Raw genomic sequence first — 23,773 nt, 5'->3', positions numbered from 1 at the left:
CTTGTACCACAAAGGGGAGAGGGTAGGGAAAATAATTTCAAGACAGATTTATTCTCATCATTCTGGAGGTGGGAAGTATGAAATCATTGTCACTAAACCCCCTGTTAGCAGGGTTGCACTCCCTGAAAGGTTCCAAAGGATAATTCATGTCCTGCTGGTTGCTGTTTTTGTCTGGAGTTACGACATTGTAACTCCAATCTGTGCCTCATTGTCCAAATCACTTTGTCTTTTCCTGTGTGCAAATAATCCTTGCTTCTCTGCCTCTCCAGTAAAGACATATAACTGCACGTGTAATCAAGGGTAATCTCATCTCCAGAGGCTTATGTATGGTTGAGAATATTTGTTCTAACCCCTGGATTGGTCACTGAGGCAATGGGAACAGAATGAGGTCATGTGGCTCCAACCCAGTGAGAACCATCCGTGGGGCTGGGACAAAGAGGCAGCCACATCCGTGGCTTCCAGGAGGATATCTGGAGTGTCCATGGGGGAAGGAGTGGGAGTGCCTCACTTCTGAACTCCACTTTCTCACTCTGGGGTTGAGGTGCTGGCTTCTTCCAACACAAGGGGGAGCTCACACTCTACCCTTACACTCCCTGGTGCCAGCCTGGCTCTGCAGCACTCACTGAACTCCTACCAGGGTCTCCAACTTCTGCCTTTTCTGGATATTGGCTCTTCACTCCAGAGCTCTATTAGCAAACCCAGAAATATTCAGCAAAGAAATTTATTTCTCTCCTAGACATTCCAGAACAGCATCCCTAATGACACCTTGATGTTCATCCAATAAGCAAATTTTGAACTTCTGACTTCCAGAGCCATGAGATAATTTCTATTTATTTAACGCCATCCAATTTTGGTATCTGTTACAGTGATAACTGAAAGCAAACACAGTCCCATGTCAACTGCACCAATCGAATGTTGCATACTTACCTGTAACTGGGAACCAGGCCTTGAGGCCATCAAAACCTGAGCCTTGGACTAACCAAGACAGCACTGAGCAGGGCTGAGTCCAAAGATTGACAATGTTTGGCTGCAGGCCTCAGTTAGGCCTAGGAACCAGCCCTGGAAGCCCCTGCCTCTGGGTTTCTCACGGTAAAAGACAAAAGGTACATTGCTATCTGTGACCAACAAAGCATTTTACATGGTAAGCTTCCTTTGCTACCAACCAGTCAAGCTGAGTCAGGATCTGGGCACCCTAGGAGCAGCCTTCACAGGTGACCAGGCTCTCCAGGCAAGTTGACCATCACCAGCCTGACTCAGAGTCGCTCCTTGGGAGGTAGATACCACAGAGAGCAGAGATTCAGTGTTCAGTAGGAATGGTTCAGGAACCACAGCAGCAATTCAGGGGTACAGCCATGCGGCTGCAGGTGGCAAAAAGATAACCAGAGTCCCAAGAATCTGAAGTGAAATCAAGCTGCAGGAAGCAAGAAGCAAATTTTTTTTTCTGTACTACTGGGAATTAAACCCAGGGTCTTTGCAGTAAGCTACATCCCCATTTCTTAATTTGCTTTTTAATTTTGAGTCAAGGTCTCTATAAATCACCAAGTTTCCCAGGGTAGCTCAAACTTGCAATCCTCTTGCCTCAGCCTCCTAGAAAGTTATCACCACACCCAGCTGAAACCCTTTTGAACTAGTAATTTACGTGGTCATTTCTCAAGTCTGAATCCAACTTGTTCCTGTGAAAACCAGTTCCTTCCCTCACATTTTTAGCAAGGAAGTACAAAGCCATGTATGAGGACTAAGCCTCTCAGAAGACGCCATTGTAACTTTATTTGCTATTTTATTGGGTCTGGAGATAAATCTGGAAAAACTGCCACTTTTAAACACTGGCCTTCCTAGAACATAACCATTTTTATCTATGTAAACTTACAATTATTTCCAAACTTACAATTATTTCCTATTTTTACACAAGCCCTCTGTATTTTCCAATAGATCAATTGCATTTTTTAATGATTCTACTGTCTTTTCAATATATTTGTTATTGAGAAGACTTAGTACATACATATTTGAGTAATTTATGTCAATTTGTTTCTCATTCTTCCTGGTTTACTTTCTCCAATGATTTTAAAACTTTTGCTTTGGGACTGTGAGAGACAATGAGAGCGAGCAAGTAGAGAGAGATGGAGAGAACAAACATAGGGCCTTTGCACTGAGGTACAACCCACTTGGCTCACTAAATCCTTAAGGTACCTAGGGCAAGCCTGAATTTGGGATCTTCCATGGTGGTATGTCAGCCTGTTTAATAATCTTATTTATAAGTAGAAGAACAACTAGAAATTTAAAATTCAGATTAGTGAAAGCAGCTATAGCCATTCAGGGTTGTTGAACAGAATATGAGAAAGACTGAAGAAGAAAAATAGAAGTCAATTTTCATCACAGAGTAAAAGGCAGACTTTCCAAGTCAAGGAGAAATGCTGAAGTGGGTTGTATTCAGGACGGCAGTCAATATGTATCCAGGTTTGCTCTTTGCGTTCTAGTAGCCAAAAGATAAGACATCCCCACGCTATGGACAGCAAGGGTGAAAGTGAGAGCACAATCCTGAATGACATCAGTGGTGAGAAGCAGCATGGAGAATCACGCACTTGCAGACCTTCCATTCTGTGAAGAAACTTTTCTATGTGATTTCTCAGTTACTTGCCACCCATTACAGTCTGGCAAACACAGTGGAAAGATATGAACTGGATTATTCCAAACCCTCTTCACTCCCGTGCCCTCCATTCTATGGACTTTCTGAATTACACCTTCAAGTAGACAATTTTCTGGAGGTTGCTTGTTCTCAAGTCTCTGCTTACTGCTCAAATTCTTTGCCTTTCTCCTGCAATAAGTCTGGGGTACAGTATTTTGTTGGTCTTATCTTCGATGTTGGAAATAGCCAAGTAAAGAACATATAAATAATAAATACACTGAAAAAGTCCCCTTTTCTGAGAAAGAGATATAGCAACAGTTTCCCGGTAAAATTTAGATTAAAAATGTGATCTACTAACTGCAACAACAATCAAGATGAAAAGCTGTCGCCCAAGATTAGGTCATTTCCACCGTGGGAATAAAAATTAACGCTCCCTGAGGCCAGTTTAGCAGGCAGCAGGCAAAGAAACTCGTAAAGATACAGGGCTCTTAAACCCTGTAGGAAGCCCTTGGGCAGAAAACGATGGCCCTGAGCCCCAAGCAGGAAACAGAGCATTACAGAGCCTGGTCCAATGAAAGACAAGGGCACGTGAACCTGGGGGAACCGCACCACCTGCTCCCCAGGGTCTGGGTACAGTGATCCCTGCGCTTCTCGCCAAACTTGGAGGAGCTCTACAGGCCACGCTTCTGCGGGACTGGGGCACCCATAGCCCCACGCACACCTCGGGCCGCCCCTCCGCTCCCAGGAATCAGCGGAATTCTCATCGCGCACCTCCCGGTCGGCAAAACCTCTCCCAGACCTACCCCAACTTGAGCGAACACCTGGCACCGCCCACCGCGCCCCTAAACTCTGGCAGACTTCAGTCCCACATCCGGTGGGCCGCCGACTGCCTGCTCAGAGACTTCTTGGTGTGGGAACCTAGCTCCGCCTCGTCTAGGAACTGGAGGGGACGTAGGCTCCGCTCACACGCTTCCCGCCTGCGCGGTCCCCGCCCCCGGCGGCCAGAGCACTCAGCCAGCTAGTCCCGCCCCCGCACTTCCGACTGATGGCAATACCTAGAGCGTGCCAACGCCCTCCACCACTTCCGGCCCACCCACTCGGTCCTCCCCTTTGCTCAACTCGGGTCTGCCCACGCGTGGTCAACCTCAGGATACAGGTTCTTTCCCGGCACGATTGTTTCCCGGCCTCTGTCACTGCCCACGGAAATGCTAGGCCCTGGCAACCTAGTTCAAGCACCCCTGCGCAATTGGGCAGTCCACGACACCCCTCACTGTCGACTGCTGCTTCGCCGGCAGCGTCCCAGACGGCGAGACAAGATGGCCGCCACAGGGTACGAAGGGGCATCTGGGAGTTGTAGTCCAGGAGGCGCGCTGACGCACTTCACTGCTGCCGTCGGGAGCCATAGTGCAGCACGCGCCGGTGAGTACAAGGTGAGCCGCCTTTTCAGGGTCCGCAGGTCGAGCCAGGCCTCAGGAATGTGTGGCGCTGGGAGATTGGCCGTGGACGACACGAAACGGGCGTTCTCTGACGAGGAGGCCTGCGGTGTCTCCGCCCTGAACCTGCGCGCCGTCTCTACTTCGGTTTCCCAGGATGCCGTTCGCCGCGAGGGTCGCTAAGGACGGGGACAGCATGGCCGCCGAGCTACCGAAGCCGTGGTTCTCTGTGAGTAGCGGCCCCTGAATTGTGAGCCCTCTCCCCGAACCGCAGCGGGTGGAACTGCCCCTCATCCCGGAGGCCCCAGCAGGGACCGCTTGCGGGAAGAGCTGCAGTGCTCTCCTGCAGTGGATCCACGAGGGTGGCGAGGACTTGTCCAATCAGGGATGGGGCTCATGTTTGCTTCAGGATGGACTTTAGGGTCAACCACGAAGTAATGTGAAGCTGCGCCGGTTGGGACACTCCTGTAATCCCAGATTGAGACAGGAAGATCGAAGTAAACAACCCAGTCTGGGCAATTTGGAGACCTATGGATCCTGTCGCAAAATTTAGAGAATAAATTAAAAATTTAAAAAGGCTGGTGATGTTGCTCAGTGCGAAGACCCTGTGTTCAATCCCCAGTACTGGGGGTAGTGGGCATGTGTTCAGTTCAGTAACAAAAAAGAGAGAGGTGGAGATGTATTCCTGGCAGGTGGAGAAGGTAGAAGCAAAAGAGCCAGAGGTGGGGTATGAAAGCTTGAGTGTGGTGATTCTACACAGGGAATTCCCTAGGAGGGTAGGTATGTGCACACCAATCTTAAGTCAGATCCTTAAATTACGTGAACAGGTTTTCACAGACCAGAGGTCTCACTTGCCCTTCTTACTGTGACCTGAGTAGGGCCAGGTTTAGGTTTCCTCAAAGTGTTAAAGACAGAAGTTCAAGATGGGACAGGATGAATGCTTTCAGGTCATCTTTCCTCCTGTCTGTCACCATGGAAGAGTTTATGCTCCAGCTGAACAGAATCCTGTGGGTTTTAGGAACCGGTGATCTTTGAAGATATAACACTGGCTTTTACTCCGGAGGAGTGGGGACTGCTGGACCTCAAACAGAAGTCCTTGTACAGGGAAGTGATGCTGGAGAACTACAAGAACCTGGTCTCAGTGGGTAAGGCTGGCCTCCATGCCAAAGATCTGTGGAGATGTGTGCTTGAGCTCAGGCTTCAGGAGTCTGAATGGAAAGATTTAAGCCTGGTGCTTGTGAGAGAGGGCTTTTCCTGTACCCACAAGACAAAGGCAGTGTCTCAGTATAGCTTCTGAAGCTTCTTCATTCCATCTGTTCCTTGAAGTCCCTGAATACAAGGGTTGACTTACTGGGGATATTTTCAGCTTCAGAAATGGATGTTTTCGAGTTATAATGGTTCTAGAAGGTGAGGTCTCAGTGTCCCATAGCTCAGATGTACACTGAGTTCATTAAAGTTCCTGCACCCTTTTCCCTCTGTGGTTCTCATGAACTCTGTCTCTGGCTAGTCATTGAATCACTGTTGCTTGGAGCTTTGTGTCTGTTCAAAACATAAACAAGGGAAAGAGATTGCCCTGGCCAGCTCTTTCACAGCTGTTATATTTAAGCTAGAAAACAGAAACTTTCCCAGACTGTCATACCTTCACCCCAGCCATTTCTGTTCTCAAGGGAATCTAGGAAATCGTACAGAAGGGATGGATATGTGATTGTTGTAGGTAGGTCCAAAGTCTTTTTATGCCTTAGCAGGAGAGAAGCTACAGACTGTGTGTATTGCACTAGGACAGCATTTTTTTTTTTATCTGAACACAGACTTCCCCAAGTACTGTTTCTTTTCCCTTGAGCAGAACATCAGCTTTCCAAGCCAGATGTGGTATCTCAGTTAGAGGAGGCAGAAGAGTTCTGGCCGGTGGAGAAAGAGATTCTTCAACACACAATTCCAGGTGAGAGCAGGCACGTGGGAGTTCGGCAGGGCATGGACCAGCTGTTAGGCAGAGATCAGTATCTTGGAAGAGGTAGAGAGTCTGAAAACCAGGTTAGGTACTGAGGGGAGACTCAAGGTCTATGTTTTCCTCTGACCTCAGCAATATCCAGCTTGGTTGAAAGTGTATCCATTGCTGGTTGCAGGTAGTTAACAAGTTGATCTTGGGGTCCTTCACTTTTTCTACTCATCATCTACTGTTCTTTTCTTGTACAATCATTTGTAATTCTGGTATCTTCTTTTGGCCAGATTATTGGGAGTTTTTTGAGACAAGGTCTCACTGTGCAGATCAGGCTGACCTTGAACTTGTGATCTTCCTCCCTCAGGCTCCTTAGTGTTTGAATTACAAGTGTGGGCCACTATGCCCAGCTAGCAGGCTATATATAGACTGTTTAGGTAAATACATTTTTCAGCTATTACACACAATTCAAACAGGTCCTATGTCATTTTTTCTAAAGAACTCTACATTTGATTTCTCCTATATTCATGGATATTAAAGTTACTGTAAAGAACTTCCCTGTACACATTTTTTCTGCCTGTAAAAGTGGGGGTTTTCTGTAGGTCGAATTTCTACAAATGGATTCATAGGACACACAAATGTATAAGTTATGGTAGGAATGAATTGCTGTGTAAAACCCTTCATAATAGAGATCATTGCTGAAGTACACCAGCATTTTTTAATGGCATTTTTAAGGTTTTCCTATCTTATAGGCAAAGGAGACATGTATTCAGTTCAGTTCACATTCTTTTCATGACTGACGAAATGACTTATCTTTGTGGGCTCATACATTTAGCCCCCCCTTTTATTTTTCTCATTCTTTTTGTTTCTTCTTTCTGTTTTGGTACTGGGGATTGAAACCAGTGTTTCACACCTTCTAGGCAAGTACCATACATTCCTACCTCTTTTTAAAAGTTATTTTAAATACTGAGACAAGATCTTGCTAAATAGTCTAGGCTGGACTGAAACTTCCAGTCTTTTTGCCTCAGCTCCCTGTATTCACCATCATGCCCAGCTATTACGCCCTTTTGATATTATGAGAGGAGGTAGGGTCCTATGTATTTTAGATATTAGAACTGAAATATATATCTCAGATCAACATTTTTTGTGTGTGTTTATTTGTTTTTGGAAACAGGGTCACGCTTTAGATTCCAGGCTGTCCTGGAACTCATGGCAATCCTGCCTCAGCCTACCAAGTGCTGGGATGACAGATGTGTGCCATCTTGCCCAGTTCTGTTGTATTTTTAAGTTTAATTATACAGAAGATTTTGATTTTTTGAGACAGTTTTCCTAAAATTTTGGTGATGTCAGAATACTACCTATATTCCTAGCCCCTATATTTATTTTTTTCCCCTCTGTGTTTATTTTTATACTGGGTTTCATATATCATTATGTAGGCAGATTGTCTAAATACTTCCATGTATGCAAGCATTTTTTGCATTTTAGTGTCAGTGTATCTGAGATTGTCTTTAATATATGTATGAGGCATAAGTTCTTTCAGCATCATTTTCTGATTCATTTCTGCTTATTGGAAACACTATCTTTGCATAGATTAAATTCCTATTGTCATAACGTATAAGTCTCCTCTGAGTTCCTTTAATCTTGTCTCTGAGGAAGCCATGTTGTGTGCTAATTACAGGTTCATAACAAGCTTGAATAAATGTCTAGACGTTCCTCTGGTAGTGTAAAAAAACAACTTCTTAGCAGTCATTGACCATCTAGTTTGTCAGGTAAACACTTGCATTAACTTGTCTGGGTTAATTGAAAAAATTCTGTTAGAGTGCATCTTAATTTTGATTGAACTGTGTTATTGTTACCTGGTGTGTTATTCAAATCTGGGTCTGGTTTTTTGTTGTTGTTGTTTGTATATGGTACCAGGAATCTTAACTCAGGACTGAGCACTCACCAGGCAGGTGCTTATGCCACTGAGCTAAATCCCCAGCTCAAATCTGGGTCTTACACAGTAGTCCCAGATGAACTTGTCACACTGCTAAATTCTCTTGTTGTTTGTAACAGTTGTGTTTCTCATATTTCGTTTATATAGAGTCATTTTAAATATCAATGTGTGTAAAAGGCAGTTATAGTTTTCTTTTTTTAAACAGTCTTGAAGTGCAGTTGGTTTCATCATTAGTGGTGTTTTTAAAACATGCTGCTAGTTGCAAAGAGCAGGTAACTAGTCAGATATAAATTGGCAAGTTTCTGGGTTTCAAAGAGCGTGGTTGTGAATTCTATTTTATTTCAGATCAGTTTTGAATGGTTAAGATCATCTAGCTTTTTCTAATGAGTGAAAGCAACTACCACTCTTAGTTTCACTTTTAAGCCTTTCCATACCAGGCCTCAGCCTCCAGAGTGCTGAGATTACAGATTGTGCCACCATGCCCATCTGATTTTTTCTTTCTTTTTTTTAACACCAAGTACATTTATTAGGAAAAAAAGAAAGTTATGAAATATCCTCATATCTTTCCTTGAGAAATTAAAATAAAAGAATAAAACCAAAAATCAATAGAAAAAAATAATAAGGATCAGAAAACACAATCTCTTATCAAACTGCCAACATCATTTTTCATAAAGATTAACATTTTGATTCTTACACTTCTGTAAAAATAGAAAAGACTCAGAATAGTCTAAACAACTTTGATAAAGGAATAAAATTAAAGCTCCAACCCTCCCCAGTCCCACAGTTTATCACAAAGTTATACCAATCATGACAAAACAGCATGGATACCAAGATAGACAAACAACCAAAATAAAGTCCCAAAATAGATACCCACATAACAATTAATGATGTTTTCTTTTTTTTTTTTTTTAATGATGTTTTCTATTTAAAATATTTCTGTTCCTTTCATTGAGATTTTTTTGTTGTTGTTGTTAGCACATATCTCCAAACTGTGCTTAATCTGCAAGACTCTAATAGTACAAGCCCTTCTTAATCTGGTTTCTGCCCCCTCAGTTTCCTCTCTTGCTCCAGCCTACTTATCCCTTCCTTCCTGGAGCCCAAGTCCCATTTCCTGGCTATGTACTTTTGATGGTCTAGAGTTCCCTGAGTTTGGCTACTGGGAAGGAGGTACTGTGGACATGTACAGTTCTCCACATCTGAGGAGAGGGAGTAGTGTACCACTATATAATCCAGGTGAGAAGCTTTTCAGGATGTCTTCTTAGGACTGGGTCTGAGATGATGGGGTCTGCATGATCTCTGCTCTGTTGAAGGGTCCTTCATAAATACTTCCTTTCTCCTTCCTTCCTTTTTTACACCTCACAAATATTTATGAAGGGCTTCTGCCTTTTTCTGCAATGTAATAAACAGGTGATAAACCAAAGACCAAGCATAATCCCCATAACCATAAGCCTCATAGTCTAGCAAATAGTAGCCTACAAACAGGTTCTTCAGATCTAATGGCCAACTGTGAAAAGCTCAAAGAAGGAATTGTTCAAGGAAGATATATTGTCACAGCCTTGACACTGAGCTGGTTTCTTCTGGCAAAGAATTCTGTAGACGTTAAAAGGATGGTGAAGAGAGCTTCCAGACATAGAGACACCACTTGGCGTAACCATGAGATGAGAAGGAGCTATATAGTTTTCAGCAAACAGAAATTTGTCCAGTGAGTTCAAAGTAAGTAACTATAGAGCATGAAGACGTGGGAGTTATGTTCAGCAGAACCCTCAAGGCCTTATGAGCTATGAGGGGAATTTCATTTCCATTCTTGAGCAGAAGGTGATGGCATTTCATATCTCTAGCGGTTTGTGAAGATAGAACTTTGGAAAGGTACAGACAGGTATGGTGTCATCTAAGGGAAAAGTGGTTAAGAGAATAGTAGCAGGTTAGGGAGAAGCAGAGTTAGGTTGATTCACCAGGGTCTGAGTGAGGCTAGGTAAGTAATTGTTTAGGAATCAGAAGAAAGCTGCTGGCAATTCCTCATTAGCAAGCTAAAACATTGCAAGATTTCCTGTGAACTTTGTAACTTAAAAATGTATTCCTTGTTTTGTATGTTCATGTAAAAGATTATTCCTAGATTTTCACATTAGCCAGTTAGACGGAAAAGTCTAGCAAAGGCATAGACTATGTTGAAGTGTAGAAATATGTGGTTTTTTTGTTTATTACATAAAATAATTTTTAGCCAAGAGTTGCATTAATCATGCACAGCTTTTGGGTAGAATACTTGCAAGTAAACTACATTTAATCATTAGGAAGGCAGTGCAGAGAAGAGATGAACTTGCAGATCATTTTAATATTTTCAGTTTAAAACATTAAAGAGGAATAATCCCAATACTCTCGCAGGAGGATCACAAGTTAAAGCCCCGCCTGGACAATTTAGTGAAATCCTCTTTCAAAAACTTTTTTTTAAAAAAAAGTCTTGGTTTGTAACTCAGTTGGCGCACTCTGGATTCAGTCTCCAGTAAGAGGAGTAGAGGATGACATAAGCCTAGCAAATGTGAATGTGGCAGCTGTTTTAAGCTTTGTAAAAATAACACAGGACTGTTCATTGTGTGTCTTTGAAAGTAAGAGAGGCAAATCCTTCTCTGGATTTCATCCTTCATGTAATCTGAGGGGAGTCCCAAAGGCTACAAGAGTAAACTGGTGGAGAATGTAGGAAATCAACAAAACAATTGTTTTATGTGAAACATAATTCTTCAGGGAACAAGGTAGAAGAAATGTTTAATGTGAGAAAGCCTAATTTCAGTATAGTGTGACCTTCTTATCTAAAAGAAGACTCCTACGAGAAATTGATCTATAAAAGCTGGGTGTGGTGGCGCATGCCTGTAATTCCAGCATTTGGGAGGCTAAGGCAAGTGGATCATTGCAAGTTTAAGACTAGCCTGGGCTACAAAATGAGCTCAAGGTCAGCCTGAACCGCATAGAGAGACCATCTCAAAAAGACGGGGGTGGGGGAGAGAGAGAGAAAGAAAGAAAAAAAATTGACCTATAAAGATCTTGGATGAGAAAAGTGTCTTTCATGAGATTTTCAGTACCTGAGAAGCCCACAAAGAAGAAATCTCAGGAATGATTATAGCAGGAGATTTCTGGCCTCTGAGTCTTACTTTAAGAGAATTCATACTGCACAAAGAAATTATAATTGTATTGAGTTTGGAAAAGTTCTTAGCCCAAATACTGCAATTAACTGTCGAGAATTCCAGAACCATAAGAATGAGATTGCTGTGGAAATGTGCATTGTTTCTTTACCCAGCATCATAGGAGTGGTGTGACAGAGAATCTTTAGAACATAATCAGTGTTAGTAAGGCTTCTGGTGTCAACTCCCTGACAAGCAGCCCTGAAAACAGGACAGTGTGGAAGCCCTTCAGTAGGAGTCCTCATTGTGCTCTGTATCAGAGGACTCATACGGGCAAGAACCATTGGAATGTCATCTCTGCAGGCAAATCACTACCCTTGGGTCTTACTTACTTGACAAAGTAAAGAAACTTAATTGAAAAGAATTCCACTGAATAGTAAAATGAAATGTCCCATCCTACTTTTATATCAGATGTGGCACAGAAAGCAGATCATCAGGTAAAATGTTAATAGTAAAATCTTAAGATAAAAATAGAACAAAATATGTTTTAAAATTTTTTCTTGTCAAATACATATATGATAGTAACAGTACTAACTCATTGAAAAAAAGGTTTGTGCTAATATTGTGTGGATAGTCAAGTTTTCTATGTCTTGTTCTGAGTAATTTTAAGATAATATGCAATATATTAATGTTACTCCCCTATTGTTTTGAAATTTTGGGTTTGTTTTGTTTCGTTGTTTTTGGTTTGTTTTGTTTTGTCTTTAAAATTTAAAAAAAGATTTTGTTGTTACCAGACTTGAATGTGTAGAGCGACTATTAAATAATACAGGTAGGGGCTGGGATTTAGCCCAGCACCATAGGCGCCTTGCTTTGCAAGTGTGTGGTATGAGTTCGATCCCTGGTACTGATAAAAAAGAAAAAGACCTAATAATAATAATAATACAGGTGGAAATGGATATCCTTAGATTTTATATCCCCTTTGGAAGGACAGTGACTGAATTACCAGAAGTTCAGTAAGCTGTTACTGAGTGCATAAATAACAGCAGAAATTTGCAAAAAGACAAGAGTTTCTTCAAGAAAGAATGTCTTTTACTCTCTCTGGTAGTGCACACCTGACAGAATCCTGACTCTTAAGAGGTGGAGGCAGGAGGAGAGGTGTAGAGACTCCATTAAATGGGACTAGTCAGCCACTGAGTTGAAAACCAGCATGACCCCTAGTGGATAGCTGAAGGAGTGGATATATTATCAGACCCTATACAGTATGTGTATACTGGCCTTCCCCCATACTTGTATCCACAAGATAAAATTCTTACCTTCTCATAGCTTCTCTGGCATATCCAAATGGCTAGCATAACTGCTTTTGTGCTTAGTTAAGTAAAAGAAGGCTTAGCTGAATAAGGGTACTGAAATAGAGCATTAGTCTATAGTTAGGAGATAGACTAAGATACTAAACTACTAAGTGACAGTTACTAAGTAGCCTGTGCATGTTGATACACTGGAGAAAGAGTGGATTCTTTTTTTTTTTTTTTTTTTTTTTTTTTTTTTTTTTGTCTTTTTCCTTTTTATCGGTACCAGGGGTCGAACTCAGGACTGCCTGCTTGCAAGGCAGGCGCTTCCCGCTGAGCTAAATCCCCAGTCTCTGAAAGGGTGGATTCTTATCTCGTACAAGATGGCATGAGATTCTGTTATCCTACAAAGAATGGCATGACATTTAAAACTAACATTCTTTCTGGAATTTTCTATTTAAATATTTTTGGACCATTGTATTACACACATACTGATAAGTATTATACAGCTCCAGGTGGGTGAGTCACAGCAGTGGCCTGGGTGGATCCGAAACCAGGTTTATTTGGGCAGGCTATGAATTTAAGACCTACCATTGTCTCCTCCATGAAGTAGAACAAAGTTTCCGGTCATAGAGAGTGGTCAGGATTAATCTTGGAGGGCTTTGGGTGTGATTCATAGGTTAAGAGGACTGAGTTGCACAAGATGATGGGGAAGTCATTTCCCCACCAGTTTGCAGGCCTATTGCTAGTCCCACTGACTGTGGTGTCCTTCGTTCTGCCACCCCCAGTAGGTGTCTTATGGTAACTATGAAGCCAAAGGGTTATATCCACTGTGCTCTTGGTACCTATAGAGCAGAGTTGCAGAGTCCTTGACTTCCAGACATCAACTCAGTGGCTCTACCAGGATAGGCCTCTGTGGATACTTCAGCAACTGACCTTTCTGAATGAGTGTTCAATGGAAGATGCTGAAAAAGTGCCTGGATGCCCCCTAGAAGTACACAGGGTCAAGATTACAAGACAAGAAAATTGTGTGGAATAGAATAAAGAAAGCCCCAACAGCTAGTTTCAGGGGGGTAAAGCACTGAATAAAAATCCCTCTTGATTAAGAAAACAAAACTGGGGCTGGGGATTTAGCTCAGCGGCATAAGCGCCTGCCTTGCAAGCAGGCAGTCGTGGGTTTGATCCCTGGTACCGATAAAAACGAAAAAGACCAAAAAAAGAAAGAAAGAAAACAAAACTTTGGAAGTTATAAAGCTGTGGAGCAAGGAAGAGTTAAGGTTACTTTTAAGTGCCATTTATGATGGTAACTTAATGATACCTGTACAGATCCACCAAGAAGCCCAGGTTTACTCAGGCACTTAGTTTTGTGCTGTTGGGTCTCTGATAAATCCTAGCCCTGGCCTCCTGAGTTACTCTTAGGATAATTATGCCTAAGAGTATTAATTGAAAGAAATAAGTGAACAAACTTTTTTTTTTTTTTTTGGTACCAGGGATCAAACTTATGACTTTGTACTTGTCAGTCAGACAGTTATGCCACTGAGCTGAATTCCTGGCCCCATGAACAAACTTTTTAGCCATTAGAGGTGTGGTAAAAGAGTAAACCTCTAGGAATCATAACAGGAAAGGAGCTAAGTATTAGAAATAATTTTTTTAACAAATAATTTGAGGAGATAACCAACCCCTTCCCCTCAAAAGAGCTTATTTAGAAGGAGAAGTTAGAAACAGATGCTCATATATATATGATTAATCTTACCAAATGTAGACAAGAGACATTCCCATGACTTAGAGATAAAAGCCAAGGACCTCACCTGTCCATTTTGCAGTAGTTTCCGTCACTTTATAGGTCAGGTCTGTGAAGTGAGTACCCTGAAGCCAACATAGGCCACCATGGGGAGTTAAAAAATTCAGGAGGGAGAGAAAAGAAAGGATCTAGAACCTGGGAGAGAAAAAGGGACTAGGGGTCCAAGACAAAACACTTCAGGCTGCCCTCCCTCATTTGCACATTTGTGCAGGGGTGCAAATGCAAGTTTACTCTTGACATTGTTTGTGGCATTGAGCATTATAAGTACAATTAGGAGTCATACTCATCAGATTTACGTTTTTCCACTTCTAAAACCTTTCCTTAGTCATTAACAATTAGCGTTTCTTTGGTGGGGAAGGCTAAAGATCTTTCTTGTTTTACTGTTTTATGCTCCCAAGGTGTTTCGGACTGGCTCAAAATTCAGTTCATCAGATGTGCTCTTGTGGACGCTGTGCCAGGACCCAGAGATATTTGTTCTTGGCCCCAGTGGAAGCAGAAGTGAGATTTTCTCAGACTTTGTACATATGTAGTATTTACAGGTCTCTTAACTGTTTTTGCTTCTGGCTGTAATATTTTAAATACTTTGAAATTGACTCTTACACAATGTGTATGAGTGGTTTTTAGTATGTTCACAAAGTTGGGCAGCCATCACTACCATCTAATTACAGAACACTTTATCACTGAAAGAATTCCATATCCATTAGCTATCACCCTCCAGTTAGTTTTAATTCCTCCATCTCTTAACAGCTGCTAATCATCTTTCTGTCCTTGGATTTGTCTTTTCCGGACATTTCATATAAATGTAACTATACCACATGTAGTCTTTCATGTCTGTTTCTTTTACTTAGGGTGATGTTTTCAAAGTTTGTCTGTGCAGGCATATTGGCATTTCATTCCTTTTTATTGCCAAATCTTTCATTTCATGAAAGACCACATTTTGCCTGATGATGATTTGATTTAATGATACTGTGACTTGATGATGGTGTAAGCCTATAATGTGATGTTTGGTAGATTAGATGTATAAAGTGAATTTTCAGCTAATGAAGTTTTGGAGGTTTTATATATTCATCAGGTAACAGACATTTGTGGAACTTTATATTTTTAGCTACTGGAAATAATGCTGTCATAAACATGTTAGTATAAGTTCCACTAGGTATATATAAATGGAGGTGGTTCCTGAGTTGTATAATAACTACGTGAGTCTTAACAGCTTCTTAACAAGTTAAATTGTTATAGCTTCTGTATTTCTACAGAGTTCTGGCTGTTTTTTATTGATGAAGTTTTTTGTATTTTGTGTTTTTTTGAGAGTGCTGGGTGTTGAACCCAGGGCCTAATGTATGTTAGGATGGAGCTCTACTACTGAGCAGGTATGCCAGGCCCACTGTCCATCTTTAGTAACCATCCTGCAGGGTGTGGTTTTGATTGGAGTTTTTTGGTGGGTAATAACATTTAAGCATCTTTTCTTGTCTCGTAGGATATTGTGTCTTTCTCTGCTTTTCACTTACAGAATGTCTTGGTGCTGAGCCTCCACTGGACTCTCATTTGAGTCCTGTTCCTACCGAGAATTGCCTAACAAATATCAAGGTTGTTGAAATCCTCACCCTGAACCAGCAGGTGGCTGGTCCCCGGAATGCCCAAATTCAGGCCCTTTACGCTGAAGACAGCGGCCTAAGCACTGACACCCGTGGGAAGCCGGCCCAGCAGCTGGGAGCACATCCATCAGACCCTGAGGTTGCTCGCAAGAGGTTCCGGCAGTTCCAGTATGAGGAGGCCACAAGTGCCTGGGAGGCTGTGGCCCGGCTCCGTGAGTTGTGCTACCAGTGGTTGCAGCCTGAGGTGCACTCCAAGGAACAGATCCTGGAGTTGCTGGTGCTGGAGCAGTTCCTGGGTGCACTGCCCGGGGAGTTCCAGGCATGTGTAGAGTCGCAGCACCCTGAAGACTGCCAGGCAGCCATAGCCCTGGTAGAGGATGTAATCTCAATGTCCAAGGAAGGCGGTGAGTACCGTGGAATGGTGAGGTGAGAGGTATCTTCTAAGAGGGTACTAGAGAGGAGGGGAAGGGCTTTTGCCTTATAACAAGGATACCTGGTCCTGTACGTGGTACCCAGAGTAACTGAAATCCCACAGTGATGTCCAGCACTGTGTTCTTTAACAAACCTTCCACAGGCTTCTAGTGGAAGCTCATGTAAATAGCTCTTTGCTGTGATGCCTGTGGGATCCAGGCTATACACAGCCATCCACTTCTCTAAAAGGGATATGGATGAGGTAATGACCAAGGCAGTGCTTGCTAAGCCTGAGGCCCAGCAGGAAAGGTGGAGCTATGACCAGTGAACATGTATGCGCCCTTGCTGGTGTGGGGAAGAGGCCAAGGGTACTGGTAGAACTTAGTGAGGCTTAGTCTCTGCACCTGATGGCTATATGAGCTAGAGCTTGACCAGGTGAAGAAGGCAGGCAGGAAAGATGTGCCAAGCAGAGGTTGCATCCACTACGAGGTCCCAAAATAGACGTAATCATAGTATGATGTGCATAAGTCAGGAAAACATTAGGTAGATCTGTGGTGGAAGGAAACAGAGGGTAGGGCTGTCCTATTAGGGTTCGAATAGGGACCTTTTTAATTTTTTTGTACCAGGGATCAAACTCATGACCTGGCACTTGCCAGGCAGGTGCTTGTGCCACTGAGCTATGCCCCCAGCCTTGATCTTTTTTATTCTTTAAAAATAAGACAGTACTTGTATTGTTGTCCAGAGTGCAGGTGATTTTCCTGCCTCAGCCTCCTGAGTAGCTGAAAACACAGCTCACACCTACATACCAACTTGTAGGGATTTGCATGTTGCCTTGTAGCATTGCAGTATTACACTGTGGCAGTAGGTATCTGTCCTGAGTTGGCGGTGTGAGCAGCCTTTCTGATGTGAGCTTTACTCTCCTAGCTGTGGCAAGTAGGGGTGGTAGACAGAGGATGGGGGCACTCCAGAACCAATGGTGTGCTTCCAGTCGGAGCTGATGGTTTTTTTTTTTTTTTTTTTTTAATTAAGGAGAAAAAGAAAAAAAGCAGAGAAAGGGTATAAGTTATACAGATTTACAGAAAAAAATAAACTAGGAAATCACTAGTTAATGGATTACATATTGTCATCTTAGAAATAATTGTTCAAGTTACAAAATTAAAGCTTATAAAGTGGACATTCCAACAGTGAGACTGCAAACAGTTTTGTTCAATAATCCAACAAAACTCAGTGATATCATTATCTATCTTATACACTTAAATATACATGCAGTTATATCGTTTAGAGCACTTTCTTTTCCTCTCTTTTGTACAATGACAATTACACATTTTGGGTTTTGTTGCTCCCACAGTTCTTATTACTTTTTTGGAAGAGAGTAGAACCAAATGTGACATAACAGAACAGAGTCAGTCAAATCAAAAGGGTGGACATAATAGATAGTGTAAAAACATAATACAAGGTGATCAACAATGGTTACCATAATGCCTCCCGCTATCTCTAATAGAATTGCCTATATCATCAGTTATAATAAAATTGAACAAAACAGTAAAGAACAAAACCAACAAAACCAAAACCCTGGAGACATAAAAGTAGATAATAGTCAATCAGAATGGGTGTCATAATGAATCCCACTATCTTCACAGCTGTTGCCTAAACTTTCGAACCTGGTACTATCAAGCAAAACAGAATAGAGCAACATCAGTCAAAACGAGATGGTGAGAGCAATACAGGGCTTTAAATCAAGATAATGGAAAGTCAAAGTTGGGTACTATAATATATCCTGCTATTTTTTATTTATTTTTCCCTTAATTAAAAAAAAGTAAATAATAAAGTGGAGATTGAGATAAAAGAGGGCATAACAGCACATCAGCACAGATCAAAACATAGCTATTTAAGCAAAATAGTGTTTCACCACAAGATAATCCCGACATAAAAGTAGTTACCATATTGTCTCTTTCCTTGAAATCTTTGAGTATAACTTCTTATACTGTAGCATCAAATATATCAAAACAATGTAAAACCATTTAAGAGAATGACAGTATTACAGGGTATTTAGAATCAACTAACAGAAAATGAACAATGGTTTCTGTATAATCTCCTTGTCTATAAAAGTTTTTGCTTATACTATCGTACATAATAAAATCCAATAAGATACAACCTGTTTAGACCAATGGAGACAGAAGAACAAAAGCTTGATGAGACTTCAAAACAAGATGATACTAAATCAGTATTACTTATTAAGACATCATTTTCTCCAAAATAGCTGTTCCTATCATCCAATCTTCTCTGCCTCATTTCTGTTGAGCTCTTTTTCTTTCCATTAGTTGTCAGTTTGTCTTCTTCATTTTGGAGCTGATGGTTTTGCAGGGTGATGGTGGGTGGGGTAAGGCCACTTCCAGATGTGTTTGAAGGTGAGACTTCGTGACTCAGTTCTTCCATTGGACTGGGTTTTAGGAGCATGAGTGCTCTTCTATTGCTTACCTTTGTGCTCTACGTGCCCAGCTGCCTAGATGTTTCTGGAGTAAAAACAGTAAACTAATTAAATTTGTGCTTGCACAGGAAGGAAGAAACAGGCAGGCAGGAACTGGAGCTGTCCATTTCAGATGCACTGAGTGTTGTAGTTGGCAGTGTCATTGTTCCAAAGCTGCCCATGTCTCAGAACCTGGATCAATAGAAAATGTTACCTCACTTGGCCACAGGGATTTCATGGAGTCATGGAAGGAGACATGGTGGCAGGAATAGCTGGGCATGGTGGTACACGTCTATCATCCCAGCACTTGGGAGGCTAAGACAGGATGATTGCCTCAAGTTCAGGCTCAGCCTAAGCTACATACAAGGTCAGCTTGGACTACATACAGAAAGCCTGTCTCCAAAAAGAGACAGGAGCAACCATGAGCCAAGATTTGGAGTGTCCTATAGCAGCTGACACAGCAAAGAATAGGATTTCCTCTTGTACTTCCTACAGGACCACAGTCCTCCTCGTTCACTTTAGCTCAGTGAGGCTCACAGTAGACCTCTGATCTCTAGAACTTTAAGGTGATTTGAGTTCATTTGAGCCACTAAATTTATGGCAAATTGTTATGGCCCCAGTAGATAACTAAAACAGATGTTAGGGAGACAGTTGTAAAGCCCCTGAGATCAGTTACCCTGTGTTTTAACACTTCAAGGATGGCCAAAGTTGTATAGTTCACAAAGGAAGACAGGAAGAAGCCTTCAGAGAGCTCCAAAAATATTGCTTTTGTGCTCAGTGTTAGTTGAGACTCGTTAGTATGACTGTCATGAAACCTTACACAGAGTGGCTTCAGCGACAAGGAAATGGGCAAGTTCCAGGAGGAAGAGACAGCCTGGTGGGCCAGCCTGGGTCACATCCTGTGGCCCCTTGGCAGCAGGTAGAAGTCCACAGGACCATGTAGGAACACATGAAGACCCAGTGTGAAGGAGCAGGGTTGAGGGCTGGTAGAGCAAGTATCTTCTAAGGTGGAAGAGACTGAGATGAGTGCACCAGTGGCCAATACCCTCCTTCCATGAGGCGGCAGGAGAGGTGGCAGGCAGACAGGACATCCACCAAACCAGACCAGGGTCCCTGATGGTATTGGGAAGGATGACTGTCCCTGAGGAAAATGCAGGGTCCAAGAGAGTCCCAGGGGTGTGTGGAAATAAAGGAGGGTCCTGGCAGTAGGCAGACAGTCTTCTGTGACCCTCCCAGGTAGAGGGGATGAGTCACAAGTCATGAGAGGCAGTGGCTAGAAGAAAGAGAGTGGAGATCCAGGGCATCCTGTCCTTAGGTCCTCCCCACCCCAACTCTCCATGCTGTGTCTCTTCCAGTGCTGCCTGCCTGTTTTCCCAAGGCCGCCATTGAGCAGCAGAGGAAGGAGAAGGATACAGCCATCCTGCCAGTGGCGGTGCTGCCTGAGGTGAGTGGGCCCTCACCCTTTGTTCTTCTCAGCACACTGTCTCTGCAAGGTGTTCTCCCATTACCTCTGGCTTTTCAAGCCTGCTACAGGTTGGGCTATTCCGACACAATCCACAAGCTTAGAACAGCACTGCCTGGCCTACTGAGATATCTTTGAGTAGAGAACCCATTACAGGATGAGGGGACTGACATAGAAGAGGAGTGGCACCAGCTTGATGTAGGGTAATGAGCCCTGCTCCTCAAGAAAGGACTCAGGTTGTGAGTAAGTCATTACGTTTGAGATTCCTTTCCCATAGGCTGGAATGTGAATCCAGCAGGACTGGTACTGTCCAGCCATCCATTATACTGGTGTTCTGTATGGTGTTGCTTAGTGCGGTCTGTGTTGCAAGTGGTTTACCCTGGCTCTCAGATTTGAGTGAATTAATTGGCTTTCATGTAATTACTCAGGCTTCAGGCAAGGCTGCATTGCAGGGTCCCCAGGTAATGGGAAAAATATATGACCAGCCTATCTCGTGGCTCTGCTTTTTCCCATTCTTTTTCAGGTGGGCTCTTCTCCATCTGGGCAAAATGCCTCTCAGATCCTGGCAAGGGGGGTGGAAAGTCCTGGTCAGCTACCCAGAAAGGATTCATTGTGGCACAGCCTGGATCAGGCTTCCTTGAAGCCAAGGGCTTTGTCTACCATGTGGGGCAGGGCAGCACCCAGTGGGATGCCTTGGGTACCTGTTACGCTTGTAGTTCTGCCTCCAGCCCTATGGGACTCTGGCTGTGCAAAGGGTCCTAGTGGACTTGTGGGCCCAGATTCTTGTTTCTGAACAAATCCCCAAGGCAGCAGAGACCCTGGCACAGCAGACACACATGTGACATTACAGGAGCCGGTGACCTTCCAGGACGTGTCTGTGGACTTCAGCCAGGAGGAGTGGGGCCTGCTGGGCCCAGTGCAGAGGACTGAGTACCATGATGTGATGCTGGAGACCTTGGGGAACCTGGTGTCTGTGGGTAAGGCTGCGCTGCCTCCTAGGTGCTGGAGGTCTCACACCTCCTTTGGGACTGGCTACACACTCAGGGTCCCCTTGGTCTATCCAGGGCCTTTAACTGGAGCCACATGCCTGCCAGGTGGAAGTGTGGACGGATAGAGAGAATCTGTCCACCCATCTTGGGGACAAGAGAATCTAAGGGCACTTCCTACCTCTGACCATCTCTTGGTCACCAAATTGAGCCTTCCCCTCTCGGCTGCTTTTCAACTTTCTGCACTTGCTTCCTGGTTTGAATGACTGTGTATGGATTCCATCCTGGCACCATCTCTGCACTGCACACCTTCTGGTTTCTTTCAGGGTGGGAGACTGCAGTGGAAAACAAAGAGTTGATTCCTGATTCTGATGTTCCTGCTGAAGAACCCATTTATGACCCAAAAGTGAATGAATTATGTAGGGAAGACACCCAACCTCTCTTACAAGGTGGCATCGCAGAAGTCCTACATGCAGCATTTCAAGAAGAGGAGCTTGCTCAGGATAAGGCCATCCCCCAGGAGCACCTTACTGAGTACCTTGGGTCCCAACAAGACCCTGGTCTTAACACGAGCCCAACTTCACCCCAGAAAATTCCTCTCAAAAAATGTTTGCGCAAATCAGTCTCACCTTGTGAGAGTGTGACCCAGAGTTCACATATGAAAGATCACCAAAAGGGCTGTGAGCCAGGCAAAGCCAGGGACAGCAATGGTTGCTTGACTCAGAGTTCCCATGTAAAGGTTCAGCAGATGGACTGTGAGCAGGGCAAAGCTGGGGAGAACAGTGGTCATGTGACCCACCATTCACAAGTGAAATTGAACCAGAAGGGCTGTGAGCCCGGCAGAACCAGGGAGAGCAGTGATCATGTGATTCTGCATTCACATATGAAAGCTACCCAGAAAACCCGTAAGATCAAAGCTAGAGAGAGCAAGGGTAGTAAGAAAATGGTTGACCAACGAATTCAGCAGGTCATGTTTATAAAAATCCATAGTGGAAGCCAAATTTGCCGATGCAGTGCATGTGGGAAGTTGTTCCGAAATCCACGGTACTTTTCTGTACATAAAAAAATCCACACAGGAGAAAAGCCGTATGTTTGTCAGGACTGTGGAAAAGCCTTCGTGCAGAGTTCCTCCCTCACACAGCACCAAAGGGTGCACAGTGGTGAGAGGCCCTTCAAGTGCCAGGAGTGTGGCAGGACCTTCAATGACCGCTCAGCTGTCACCCAGCACCTGCGCACCCACACAGGAGCCAAGCCCTATGCCTGTCAAGACTGTGGCAAGGCCTTCCGGCAGAGCTCCCACCTCACACGGCACCAGAGGACACACACTGGAGAGCGGCCCTATGTGTGCCGCAAGTGTGGCAAAGCCTTCACCCAGAGCTCCCACCTCATTGGCCACCAGAACACACATGGCAAGAAGAAGCACAAGAGGAAGCACAAGAAGCAGCTACCTCCTGCCTCCTAGCCCCTGTACCCATGGGAGCATCTGTCCTACCACCCTCTGCAGTGCCCCAGCTGGGGATGATGTGTGACAGGGAAGGGGAGGAGGACATCCTATGATCAGGGGACGCCAGCACAACATGCATAGCACATGATGAATAAATAGATAAACTTGGGGGTACTTGCTAATGAGAACTCACTGGAAAGAAAAGATTCATTTATATTAAGATTAGTGATGAAATCTAAAAATGCTTAAAATTTTTTAAAAATCTGCAATAATATCTGTAATACAATATTTAATGTGTCAGCAAAGTCTAAGAGAATGTGGATAAATAAACTATATATTTTTGTTATAGTTTGTTTCTTGCCTGAATAATGACTTGATGCTTGAAATAAGCAATACTTAAACATAAGGTTGGGAGACAGTTCCAGCAAATACATACACAACTGCAGCAGCTTGACCCAGAGTTCAGGTAAATCCAGACAGGTGAGTCATGCCTTGTTGAAGAATCATTCCAGAGGGCAGGAACCCCCCAGGAAGGGATCTCCTAGAAATGGGCAATTGCTTTGTTTCAGTCTCCTGAGGGCCTCCAGGAAGGGAATCTCCTGGCCATTTGCCCATTACCAAATTAAGCAAGAACATGCAGGCTGCACTGGGATGTGTATTTGGTGCCTACTTTCACAGTAGATCAGCCAATAGCATGGAAAACACTCCCAAGAGTTCCACCGTTGCTCTTGACACTTCTGCATGGCATTTAAAATCATTTTAGGGGGCTGGGGATTTAGCTCAGCGGCGTAAGTGCCTGCCTTGCCAGCAGGCAGTCGTGAGTTCGATCCCCGGTACCGATAAAAAAGGAAAAAAGACAAAAAAAAAAAAATCATTTTAGAGCTAGGTTGTATCTCAGAAATAGAGCATGGACTTAGAGGTGGGTTTATTTGTAGATATGATGGGCACATACCTATAATCCCAGAACTCTGGGAGGCTGAGGCAGGAGGATCACAAGTTGGATTGTATCCTGGACAATGTAGCAAGATCCTGTCTCAAAATTTTAAAAAACGCAAAATGAGTAGAAATTTACTCATTCAGCAGATGTGTGCTACTGTAGATGAGCTTGCGCCTCTGAAGCAGGTGTAATCAGCTCCTCCATGGTGAACATGCTTATTAACGTCTTTCTCTAAAGATGTAAACAGGCTTTGGAGACAGAATTAGTGTGGGTACTGGAGATCAGGTGCTAAGAGGACACCAGCAGCCCTGCTGCTTTGACTTGTCAGGCACAGTGCATGAGTGTGACC

The 23,773-nt window shown here is 43.4% G+C and overlaps 2 protein-coding genes across 6 annotated transcripts in view; one reads left to right on the top strand and one right to left on the bottom strand.

Moving 5' to 3' along the window:
* Znf329 (zinc finger protein 329) overlaps window positions 1-3,642 on the bottom strand; it is a 41,518-nt gene extending 37,876 nt beyond the window's left edge. Inside the window, exon 1 of the mRNA XM_063252555.1 lies at window positions 3,427-3,642. The gene's annotated coding sequence lies outside the window, so the exon portion shown is untranslated. The remainder of the gene's footprint in view (window positions 1-3,426) is intronic.
* A 133-nt stretch (window positions 3,643-3,775) lies between these two features.
* Znf274 (zinc finger protein 274) lies at window positions 3,776-22,835 on the top strand. Of its 5 annotated transcripts, none has more exons than XM_063252543.1 (8): window positions 3,776-3,953; window positions 4,071-4,285; window positions 5,075-5,201; window positions 5,900-5,995; window positions 15,600-16,121; window positions 19,951-20,039; window positions 20,908-21,034; window positions 21,370-22,835. In XM_063252543.1, the coding sequence occupies exons 2-8, from the start codon at window positions 4,214-4,216 to the stop codon at window positions 22,503-22,505; spliced, it is 2,169 nt and encodes a 722-aa protein (XP_063108613.1). In that variant the 5' UTR covers window positions 3,776-3,953; window positions 4,071-4,213; the 3' UTR covers window positions 22,506-22,835. The 5 variants fall into 5 exon arrangements, with proteins under 5 accessions (XP_063108613.1, XP_063108615.1, XP_063108614.1 ...); XM_063252545.1 differs by lacking the exon at window positions 3,776-3,953 and adding an exon at window positions 3,982-4,042 and having other exon boundaries at window positions 4,213-4,285; XM_063252544.1 differs by lacking the exon at window positions 3,776-3,953 and adding an exon at window positions 3,982-4,053 and having other exon boundaries at window positions 4,213-4,285.
* Window positions 22,836-23,773: the final 938 nt, after the last annotated feature.

Source organism: Cavia porcellus, unplaced genomic scaffold (genome assembly GCF_034190915.1).
Source record: "Cavia porcellus strain 051 isolate PalLab524CR breed Dunkin Hartley unplaced genomic scaffold, mCavPor4.1 scaffold_7, whole genome shotgun sequence".
NCBI lineage: Eukaryota > Metazoa > Chordata > Mammalia > Rodentia > Caviidae > Cavia > Cavia porcellus.
Note: the sequence above shows the minus strand (reverse complement) of the source record. Positions and strands in the feature narration are given on the sequence as shown.